We start from the raw sequence: 11,913 nt of genomic DNA, 5'->3' as shown, positions 1-11,913 counted from the left end.
CCCCCTGGACAAGCCATTTTGGTTTTTTGTATTTAGCACCTTGTCTGTGAAGTGGTCTGGGGTGACCTATAGGTGGAAGCTTCTTGTTAGAATTATCCTTACTTTGCTGACTATTGACAGCAGCTTCTCTGTCACTACTACTCACTAGATTCTGACCTACCTGCTTTTTAATATTCATGTAATTGTCACAATCAACCCTTGGAAAACTTATAAATATTTTGTTGAGCATGTGGAGCAAGCAGAACCTTCATGATGGGAATGTAAAATCATCCATCCACTCTGGGAGATAATGTAGTTATTTCTTAGGAGGTTAAAGATGCATCTACCGTATGATCCAGTACTTGCACTTTAGATACTCACAAAAGAGCAAAGGAAACTGTTTTTGTGTACGTATTTTCATGCCCAAAAACATTCATTGTAGCTCCTCTTGAAAAACAGGCTAAAATTAGACACACTCTAATTGTCCATTAACTGGTGACTGGAAACGAAACGGCCGTTCATCCACACGGTGAAATACATTCAGCAATAGAAAAAGAACTACTGTATAGAGCATCGATAAATATCCAGACAATTACACTGTATGGAAGAAAGCAAACGAAAAGGAGGTACCGGCTGTGATTGCACTTATGTACACCTAAGAAGATGGAGATGAATATGTAGTAGCGGGGACAGAACAATGGTCGCTTAGGTCCAGGGGCAGGAAAGAAGAAACTAGAAAGGGCACAAGAACTCGAGGGTGATGGCCATGTTCATGTGCGGCTTCACACGGGTATACATATGTCAAAACCTGCCACATTGTGCACGTTAACTATGTCCCAAATGTCAGTTATACTTCGATAATGCTGTTGTTAAAAATCTTAAACCCCAGCCATCGTGTTTTGAGAGTGGGGAGGGAGAACAGCAGTGGTCAGATAGCCTCAGAGGCATTTGGGAACGATGTAAGTACGCACAGAATCCATGCTTGCCTCCCTCCGGCTGCCCTTCAGACCTTAATGACACATTTTGCCTCAGACACCACCATCTCTGTCTGCTTTTAAGAAAAGAATGAATCACTTATTGTAAAACGGACTCGGTGTCTTGGAGACATTGAGAATTAAATATATAATCCACATTTACAAGCATGTTAAAGGGGTGTTCTTTTAGCAAGGTACCTTTAACATCGTGTGACTCTTTTCAACACAACAGTCTTGTCTAATCTCTCACAGCATCCGCAATTCTCACCTGTAAAACACAGTGATAAACTACAAAAGCCACAAAATTTAGAAAGGACTGCTTTGTAGGAATTACTAGTTATAATTCTTTGGACGGAAATATCTTCCCCCCCCCCCTCTGCTTAGAGAGCTGTTTCTTCTCTCCCCCATCTGCACTGAAGCTTCTCCCCACCCCCCACCCCGCCCGGAGTCTGCATACCTCCATCTAGAGAGATTTGTGCGGAAGGTCCTTGCACAGCCATGAATAAGCATTATATCGTTCAAGAAGGCATCCAACCTCCTTAGGCCCAGCCCATAAAAACTGCCACCTAAGTGACTCGCAGTCAGCTCTTCGTATCTACCATGCTGTATTCTAGAGTCTGGACCCCTGGACAGTCTTTATTCAGACTGGACAAAATACTCTCAACATCTCCAGTTCTGAGAGCGGAAGCAGTGTTTCTAAGGCGTACTCTCCAGGTAAAGGGCCACACAGGGTTTTCACTCTTCGAAGATTAAAAAGATACTAAAGGAAATGAGTCGTGGCTAGATTTACAACCTCTAGAATTAAACATCTTCAACTTAACCATCCGTCTCTTATCACTTGCTGTGTGGAAACTTCTAATTTCTGAGCGCTATAATGGGGCTTAAGCGATCTATTTTTAAAAATAATTTTCCCTTCCATTGTAAAATACTTCATTTGGCTAATCTTAAACAGTATTTAAGATACCAATTCAACTTTTTTCATATACATATAGTTCAAATATATATATATAAACATTAAACCAATATTTCACATAGTCATAATGTACTGAGAAAAAAAGGAGCTTTCTCTTTCTGAATTAAGGATTCCAAAGACCTAGAATCAAACTAAAATCAAGACTGGTCCAAAATGGGTATTAATGTCAAAAGGCCAAGCTATTCAGCTTAGACAGTTGCGCCTCAGAGAAAACCCAGCCCATTTCCGGCTGCCCCACCCATTCTGTCACCCAGGGGCCCCGCCCCTCTCCGCTAGGACCCGCCCTCCTACACCTGATCCCGGCTCCGATTGGGCAAGTCCGAAGGCTGTACACACACACACCCGACACACGCACGCAGGGCGGGGCCTTCGCGCCTGCGCAGCAGCGCGGCCGGCGGCTGGCCTGGCCGGGCCAGGGGGGAGGGGGCGGCCCACGGAATCCTGTTCCGTAACAAGCGACGCGCCGAGCCCCGCTGTCGGGGCTGCGTGGGCCGCTCGGGTGGGGCTGGGCGCTGCGGCTGCGGTGGCTCCCGCCGCGGCGGGCGCGATGGAGGCCGTGCCGGAGCCCCGTACGCTCGCCGGGGGCGGCCGAGGCAGCCGGAGGGACTGGTAGATGTGGCGGCCGCGGCGGCGGCGGCCCGGGCTCTCCATGAGCGAGCGGCGGCGGCAACGGGTGCGGTGGCACCGGCGGTCTTCGGTCCCCCGGGAGGTAGGCACTGAGGAGCCACCCGCGTCCCCGAGGCCTGGCCGCCTTAGCGGGAGGGTGGGCGTGGCCGCGCGGGCGCGGACCACCCCCAGGACTGCAGGTCCCGCTTCTCTGTGAAGTGAGGTGTTAGGTGCCCACGACAGGTGGTCGAGCCCTCCGGGCAAACACTGTGACCCCCTGAGTATGACAGCGCAGGAAAGGGGTCACGTTGGTGGAGAAATTGAGGTTTGGGAGTTTCCCAGGCTTAGCCCAACTGAAAGCGCTGAGATGGAGGCAGGTAAGAGAGCCAGCCGTCAGTGACTACAAGCCAGAAACTGAGAGCTATTTCAGTAAAGCTCTTGCCGCCCATCTCTTACTCCTTTTTCCTTTTTTAAGTTTTACTGGAATTTACATTTGGACAACTGACCAACTTATTGATGGAATTTTTAAGTGTCCTCAACATCTTCCTGTCTAAACTTAGGTCCGTGCCCTATTTATCCTTGTGGTCTAACCGTTGCAGATTATAATCATTGCCTTTCAGAGCTGTGGTTACTCTTCAGTTGATCAAACCCAAGATAATTTTAACAGAAACACCAAGGAAGTAGTCTTTCTTTCCATTATAATATTTAGGGAATCTGGACACAAGCTATAAACCTTGCCCAAAAATTCTTTAAACATTTAAGAGATAAAATAAAGATCATGAAAAGTTTTTCTCATTTTAAAAATGCTTTAATGTCTTAGGATTTTTTTAAAACACTAAATGAAAATGGCCAATTTATATTAAGAAATGTGTTTCCTTGGCTTCAGATTTGCCACACTCTGCTAATTAAAGTGATTGATGAGAGCCAGTGTTAACAGAGTATATATAAACACCCATTATTAAACTAAATATAGACCTAAATAATTCAGAATACAATATCTTGCCTCAAGTGAAAAACAGTACACACGTTTAATGTACAGTGGAATTTTCTAGTACCACAGAATAGTTTTGAACTTAATTTTGGATATAAAACTCAGGTTTACAGTTGAGTTTGTGTTGTGTTTAGGAGGATGCGCTATTTGAAAAGAAAAGGTAGTCAAACTCTGACATGAACTCTGGTGCCCCATATTTGACATCCTCTCCTTGGTGGAGAGCCCTGGTGGTACTCAAAGAACAGGCAGGCTACCAAGATGAGACTTAAAAGCCTGTGACCATAAAGTGGCGGAGGAAATCCCCCTAGGTCATGGTCATGGACCTAGGGGAGGGGAATAGGGTGGGGGTGGGAAGGAGGGAGGAACAGGAGGATACAAGTGATGGGATAACAATTGAGTTGTAATCTGAATAAATTAAATAAAAAAAGAAGAGGTAGTCAAAATGAGATGCTGACTTTAGCTATTTCCTCTGTTTTTATTGCTCAGTTATATCCTCTTTTCTTAAACTTTTCTGTGAAAGTAACTTTTTAAGAAGAAATACTGTTATTTATACTTATTTTTCCAAGAAAAACAAAGCAGCTTTTACAAAACAATTTCAACAAGGACCTTTAAAAAACTGCTTTTGTAACATACATAGGATATAAACACCTTTATTAAAATAGAGTCAGTGACTTTAAAAACAGTGTTTGGCTGTCCTGAAGGTTAAGGGATAGAAAGGTGGCAGTTTAAGGGGGAAGGACGTGCCAGTCTATTCTCCAGAATATGCAGAGGGAAGAATCAGGATATTAAATTCTGAGATTTTCATAACATGGCTTCTGTAGTTAAAATGCAGACTAGCTCAGTTCTAGGTTGCAGATACATGTCCCAAAGTGAATAGAAATACTACTCATGCTGCTGTTTGAAGTGCTGTGTTCACTTCTCTTTTGTTGGCTTTCTAAGCTCAATGCTAGATTAGCCTTCATCTAGAGCAACAAATCATTATGTACTTGTTTTATAGCATAGATACACGTTGCAGTATAATTACTATAAAAATCATGAGATGCTCTTCTGTACTGGAAAATATCTGAGGATGTCATTTCAGTTTCTTAAGGGGAGCTGCTTGTATTACCAAGGAACTAAAGCTCAGCTTTTAATTGGGGAGGTAGAAAGAGGTTTGCATTAAGAGTAAAAAGAAATGGGGCTGGAGAGACGGATCAGTGGTTAAGAGCACTGCCTGCTCTTCCAAAGGACCTGGGTTCAATTCCCAACACCCACATGGCAGCTCACAACTGTCTGTAACTCCAAGATCTGAGACCCCCCATCAATGCACATAAATTAAAATTAAATAAAAATTTTTAAAAAGAGTGCATATTAAGTTTACAAAATTGCAAGTGTTTATGACATTTTCATAAGTTTATTTAGGATTTATTATAAGGTTTTCGCAGATAAAACTAATATAATTAATACAAAGGCCTGACAGCTGGTCTCTCTCTCTCTCTCTCTCCCTCTCTCTCTCTCTCTCTCTCTCTCTCTCTCTATATATATATATATATATATATATATATATATATATAATTTTTTTTTTTTTTTTTTTTTGGTTTTCAAGACAGAGTTTCTCTTTGTAGCCTTGGCTATCCTGGACTCGCTTTAGTAGACCACGCTGGCCTCAAACTCACAGCAATCCACCTGCCTCTACCTCCCAAGTTCTGGGATTAAAGGTTTGCGCCACCATGCCCAGACCTGGCTTTTCCTTTTCTTTTAAGATTCATCTAATTTTATATATTCAAGTGTTCTATCTGTGTATGTATGTATATAGATATATGTGTGTGTGTGTATGTGTGTGTGTGTGTGTATGTGTGTGTATGTATGTATGTATGTGCACCGTGTACATGGTTTGTGCTCACAGAGGCGAGAAGAGGGCACTGAATTCCTGGAACTGGAGTTTCAGGCAGTTGTAAGCCTCCATATGAGTAATGAAAACCAAACCCAAGTCATCTTGCAAGAACAGCAAGTGCCCTTAACCACTGAGCAACCTCTCCAACACCCATATATATTAAAAATGTATATAAAAAAAGCTTAGGTATCAAAGTTAACTTCTTAAGGAAAAATAAGGTATTTGCTGTGTGTGTGTGTCTGTCTATCTGTCTGCCTGCCTGCCTATCTGTCAGTCCAGGGCCCCACATAGCACAGCATGCATGTGGAGATCAGAGGGCAACCTCGTGGAGTCAGTTCTGTTTCCACCCATCTGTGGATTCCTGGGATCACACTCAAGTCTCCAGGCTTGAGTGCTACTATCTTGCTGTCCAAGGATTTGACTTCTTCAGTGATGTTCACAGAGACCAGGCATACGCCCCATCCCCACAGAAGCATTAAATTGTCACTGCTGGTGTTATTTTCATATTGGGAGGACTTCTAACAATCTAATTTGATGCTGTAAGTCCATTCATTTTCATTTAAATGTATCTCATTTATTTATATCTTTCCTTTTGCACCTTTAAAATTCAGGATGAAGACACTGTTTGAAGAGATCAAAGCATCAATTAAAAATAACTATAACCAAGATCGATCATTCTGGAGGCCTGTCCTCCCTTGGGGAGGAGTTTTTACTATCAAAGCTGGCCGCAAAGCAGTATCCTGTACACCCCTCTATGTTGAGATCAGACTGAAAAATACCTGCACCATAGATGGATTCTTAATGCTACTCTATGTCATTCTTAATGAAAATGAAAGTTTCCCCAGGGAACTCTCTCTCCATTTTGGCAGGGAGTTTGTAGACTGTTTTCTTTATTTAATGGACACCTACAGTTTTACAACTGTGAAGCTGCTTTGGATTTGGGACAAGATGGAAAAACAGCAGTACAAATCTGAAGTTCACAAAGCTTCATTAGTCATTGATTTGTTTGGGAATGAGCATGATAATTTTACCAAAAATCTTGAAAATCTCATGTGTACCATTCAAGAGAGTTACTGTTCTAACTGGCGCTGCCCGACCCGAGTGCAAGAAGATCAGCAGCGCACAATTAGTATAAAGTAAGTTGCTCTCAGTTCTGTTTTGTCGCATTTAGTTGTTAGATGAGCTTTGCTGAATTATATGCATCTGGGTATTACACCACCTAATAACTTCTTAGTAGCAAAGAAATAAATAATCTGCTATGTAAAGTCAGTCATTTTTGGTGCAAGCGTACTAGGTGCTTTATGCCAAAGATTTACTCCCTGAAAGAATGCTGTAATGCTTTTGTGCTTTATCTTCCAAATGATCCTTGTCAGGGAGAATACTTCTATGTGAACAAGAAAGCTAAAAATACTCTTTCGTGGCAAGGCCAGAGCATATTTATACACAAAAACTCCCAAGTTCAGCTTCTCCTATCTGGAGAGGCTGTTAGTGAGAATGTTTGCACTAAGTGTAGAAGATGCTGTGGAGAGGTGACTGGTTTTGCCTTCCAGAGAGAACACAGACCTCCAAGAGAATAAATGACCATAGACAAAGCCAAGCTGGGAAGACCTGGTGGTGGTGAACATTAAAGCCTCAGGACCTGCTACCAGGGGAAGACAAGGAAATCCAGACATTGTCACAAGTGAATTTGGCTCTAGTCAGGAAAAAGACAGCCTACTAGATTGGAAATGTACATTGTGATACACATATGTCACTTACCTTCCTGTATTGCAGATAGAAGATGGTGTTGACTTGAAATCCATCAGATTTTTTTCTGTCATAATGGACTTAAGTGTTTATTTTTTAATAGCATTTTGTTAATCTATACGTTTTTATAAGTATAATTCTGTGTCAATACTGTTTTGTATTTCTCTCACTTAAAAGGCTTTTCACCATACCCTAGAATCTTTTTAAGCTTATTATAATTATTTAAAGAAGGCTCTTGAAGTTTGTAGAACAGCATTTCTAACAGATGATGCAACTAAACAGGTCACAGTTGCTAGCACATTTACTAATCACCTGCTTTCTGGATTCTGCATCAAACTTTCTACCCATCAGAACCCACCTCGACTGTTGAACTTTTTTTTTAAGTTAAAGTAGCAACAACTGTATACATTGGGATCAGTTTATAGGAAACTTTGTCCATGCATTATTTATAGATTTCATCTGCTTCTATGGTGTCTGTCTAAAACAAAAGGCTCAGGTATGCTCTTTCATGATGGTAATGTCAACATTCAGGGAATTGAGACAAAGGAATCATTGTAAATTTGAGGCTATCCTTGGCTACAGAGTGAGTTTCATACCAGCCTCAGCTAAGGCTGAGATCCTGTCCTAAATGATGCAGCCAGAACCCCAAAGATAATCAGAGGTTGTATGCTTTGTATCATTAGTTCTGCTCATAACACATTGGCTCCTAAAATGTGTCATTCTAATAATGTTTGAACTGCTAAAGTCAGTCTTACCTGCATTTTGCTATCATTGTAGTCCTCCCCAGGAAATTCCACATGGAAACTTGATACGACTGGCTGTGGATGAGTTATTCTGTTCCAAAATTGAACTTTGTGAAGAGCGTGGGTGAGTACATGATTGACATTTGAAATGAAAGTATTCCTCTTGTGTTATAAAGAAATTTAGGCTGATAAGCTCCTTGAAGTTAATACACTTCTGAAACAGCAATGCCTAAGTACTTAGGTAGCCTAACAGTTTTTCAGTGGTCCTAGTCTAGTTTAATATGTCATATGTTATATTTTGTTATCAAATATAAACATAAAATATGGTACTATTGCCAGTTGACAAATACAAAGCAAACACCTTTTCTCTTTTTCCTCATTGCTGAGTAGGTACAATAAAACCTCGGTTAACCGGAACCTGGCTAATCAGGACCCTCAAATAAATGGACTTTTTCTGCATTCCTCATTTAGGAGAAAGGTAAATGACAACCAAAAAACTAATACAGTAAAAAAATATATAGTCAAGAGGGGCATAAATATTTATCCCAATCTTTTAGAAATTTCTATGTACACCTTATTTTGAGCACTAGGAGTTAATATTTAAAAGGAGATCTTATAAAACCATAAAAGATCATAGAAGATCCTGATCATAAAAGAAGGAAGGATGAAAGATACATATGTTAATGATTCTGTAGACCCCCCCCCCAAAAAAAACTTACATATTTTAGCCACAAGCACTGAAGTAAATGATTTTCTGGTTAACTTAGTATAGTCAATAATGGCCAACAAGAAGACTACCCTGAGCATTCCGGTTAATCGAGATTTTACTGTAAAGTTTTATTTTGATATATAAGCTTAATATTTATACTAAAAGAGGGAAAATTTGCTTCATGTTAATAGAAGATCCTAAACCTAAAAAAGGAGACATTTCCTTCTCAGTCATTATTGGAGACACCTTAAAGAGAAAACTGTATGCATAAATAGGAGCTGTCACAATGGTTTAACAGACTCATGCTTCTGTAACTTAATAGAAGTCACCAACTTTTAAAAGCATCACTTCTAGTATAGAGAACCCTATGAACCTCTAGGACTAGGAAAATAAAGTAATAAAACAGTCATCCCATTACCTAATATAATAGGATAACTATGCTTACTAGAAAATTAAATACAGTTCAAAAGTGTCATAAAGCAGTTTGGCCCATGTATAATAATGTTCATACCCAATTTTCATTTTAGGTGTGGTGGCTTAAGAGAATTTTCCCAACGAGTTTTCTGCCATGGAGCACCCCCTTTTGTTGTGTTAAATATGCAGCATTGGAAACCTGAAGATCTGGCATATGTCCCCTATTACTTGGATTTATCTGATCACAAGTAGGTACTTTTTGTTTGTTTATTTGCTTGTTTTCCAAATTTAGTGAAAAAAATCCAGTCCACCATGATGTTGACTAAGCATTAAGAAGATACTGTTAGCTGAACGTGATGGCGCACCTTTAACCCTAACGCTCTCAAGCGAGAGGCAGGAGGCTCCTTGTGAGTTTGAGGCCAATCTGTCACACACAGGAATTCAGGACCAGTCACAGCTACACACAGTGAGACCCTCAAAAAAACGATGATGCTGGGCAGTGGTGGCTCTTGCCTTTAATCCCAGCACTTGGGAGGTAGAGACAGGCAGATCTCTGTGAGTTGGAGGCCAGCCTGGTCTACCGAGTGAGTTCTAGGACAGGCAGGGCTACAAAGAGAAACCCTGTCTCAAAAACCAAAAACAAAACAAAACAAAGGATAACGATGATAATAGATGATATGTTAAAAATCAAGGTTTTTTAGCTTTCTGGATTCTGACTGGGATCAGAGTCCATCCTGAGAAAGCCAGTTACTAGCAGCATGCATAGCGATTAGGGCCTTAACTGTAGAACAGGGTATTCAAACCCTAGTCCTGCCTTTTACAAGATCTATATATCCTTGGTCCTATCACCATTATACATATCAGTTGTCTTATTGATAAAGCAGAAATGATAGCATATATCTGTAAAAATAAATACATTTAAATAATTTAAGGACTGTTTATTATAAAAAATAAATCTGATTTTTTTGTTGTTGTTGTTACACACTGTTGCATCATTTTCAGGTATTTGCTGGAAGGTGCCACGTTATTTAACAAAGAGGAACATCATTATTCTGCAGCTTTCCAGATTGATGGACATTGGATGCACTATGATGGCCTCAGAAATGTGAATTTAATTTTGTTAAATAAACCCCCAGAGTTTCTTCTCTTGTCATCACTGGTTTATATTCGAGCAACAGAGAAATAAACAGAGACTGATGCTGAATTACATTGTTCTCCCGCTTGCCCATGCTCCCTGGGTGAAGGGCTTTGGTTCTGCATATACTTGGTATCCAAGGAAACAGTTCAACTATACTAGTTTCAGAGATGTATTTTTTTATTGTTTTGCCCCCAGGTAAATGTTTTATATGGACAATCTATGCAAAAATGTATTTTTAAAGTATTTTCTGGGTTATTTTTATACAAGCGTATGTTGTGTTTAAATAAAATATATCTTGTGGCCTTTGTATTTTTTTATTTATATATACCTCAATGGTTTTTACAGTTCTATCTTTAAATCCAAGAAAATACTTTGTCATTTCAATTCTAAATTTTCCTTTTTAGATAAAGCCTAGGGTAAAAGTCAGTATTTTGGTTATCTGACTATATTTTTCTTTGCCTTACCTCCAAAGTGTACTGCATTGGATTTAGCAGGATTTGAATGGATGGCTTATGAATGGCTTATTTTAGTAAGTGTTTAATTTTGCCCTTTACTACTTCCTGTGGCAATTTTTTTAAAAATGGATATTTTTGTCGATTAAACCATTTTCTTTGTAGTAGCAGGTTGCTGTAACTATTTGCTAAAATGTAAGCCCACCAGCACTTTTCAAGCATTAATTAAGCTTGTGACATTAGCTAATGTAAGCATTACAAATAAATTACATAACAATCCTAAGTATCTTACCAAATTAATGAAAAATTCTCCAGTAAGTTATTTTGCAGACAAGGCAACTATCAAAAATATCACTATTGTTAGTGTTGGGCTAACAATAGAAGTGTATTTTGTATTTTAGAGGGAAATGAGGTACCCAATAATCTTTCTTCTAGTTCAGTTTTTCTTTACTTTTTTTCTTTTTCTTTTCGAGACAGGGTTTCTCTGTGTAGCCGTGGCTCTCCTGGACTTGCTTTTATAGACAGGCTGGCCTTGAACTCACAGCAATCTGCCAGTGCTGGGATTAAAAGCATGTGCCACCATGCCCAGCCCCTAGTTCAGTTTTTCCATTGGCACAGAGAAAAAAAATCTTTTTTAAAAAGGTAACATTTGGCTCCCTTGAAATTGCTCATTGACATCAGGAGGCTTGGGTTTGTAGTGCCACAGATAGAAAGCCAAAGCATTTGACAGAATTTCAAGTTTTGTTATAAACTAACGTCATCTTTTTGCAGTTTGAAGGGAAAATATTTTCTTTTTTTATTAATTTATTCTTGTTACATCTCAATGGTTATCCCATCCCTTGTATCCTCCCATTCTTCCCCTCCCTCCCATTTTCCCCTTATTTCCCTCCCCTATGACTGTTCCTGAGGGGGATTTCCTCCCCCTGTATATGCTCATAGGGTATCAAGTCTCTTCTTGGTAAAAGAGAAACTATTTTGAAGCAAAAATACTTGGTAAAGTATCATTAATTTTAGTGTTTGTATTACAATAAAATGCATTGTTTAGGTTGAGATTGGGTGCAGTATATCTGAAGACTACCTGACAACAGAGCTCACTGCCAAATACCAACTTACTAAAGTTTCATTATAAATCTTAAATTGCTGTGGTGCCGTGTTGAAATAACTTGCTATAAGGATGGATAAATGAGGATGAAATCTTCCTGATACTATCTCACTTTCAGTATTAAAATTATTTTTAGTCTGAGATAGAATTATAGGGTTTTTTAAAAATAAGGGTTTATTTCAATAGCTCCCCAAGTATAGTAAATGGAATTTG

At 39.6% G+C, this 11,913-nt stretch overlaps 1 protein-coding gene across 2 annotated transcripts; it reads left to right on the top strand.

Annotated features, from left to right (window-relative positions):
• The first annotated feature begins 2,346 nt into the window (after positions 1-2,346).
• On the top strand, positions 2,347-10,448 carry DORIP1 (dopamine receptor interacting protein 1). Of its 2 annotated transcripts, none has more exons than XM_084793576.1 (5): positions 2,347-2,635; positions 6,008-6,532; positions 7,920-8,009; positions 9,122-9,256; positions 10,011-10,448. In XM_084793576.1, exons 2-5 carry the CDS (start codon positions 6,009-6,011, stop codon positions 10,192-10,194), a joined length of 933 nt encoding a protein of 310 aa, XP_084649702.1. In that variant the 5' UTR covers positions 2,347-2,635; position 6,008; the 3' UTR covers positions 10,195-10,448. The 2 variants fall into 2 exon arrangements, with proteins under 2 accessions (XP_084649702.1, XP_084649703.1); XM_084793577.1 differs by lacking the exon at positions 2,347-2,635 and adding an exon at positions 2,697-2,909.
• Positions 10,449-11,913: the final 1,465 nt, after the last annotated feature.

The sequence above is a fragment of the Acomys minous genome (assembly GCF_964271855.1).
Source record: "Acomys minous genome assembly, chromosome: 8".
In the NCBI taxonomy this organism is placed as follows: Eukaryota; Metazoa; Chordata; class Mammalia; order Rodentia; family Muridae; genus Acomys; species Acomys minous.
The sequence above is the reverse complement of the archived record's forward strand: the minus strand, read 5'-3'. Positions and strand labels throughout refer to the sequence as shown.

What these genes read in the sequence shown, in the direction of transcription:
- DORIP1 (XM_084793576.1), top strand. Translation starts at nt 6,009, where the DNA reads ATGAAGACACTGTTTGAAGAGATCAAAGCATCAATTAAAAATAACTAT. An exon ending in GAACTTTGTGAAGAGCGTGG is followed by an intron (nt 8,010 to 9,121) that starts GTGAGTACATGA and finishes TTTTCATTTTAG; the next exon opens with GTGTGGTGGCTTAAGAGAAT. An exon ending in TTGGATTTATCTGATCACAA is followed by an intron (nt 9,257 to 10,010) that starts GTAGGTACTTTT and finishes CATCATTTTCAG; the next exon opens with GTATTTGCTGGAAGGTGCCA.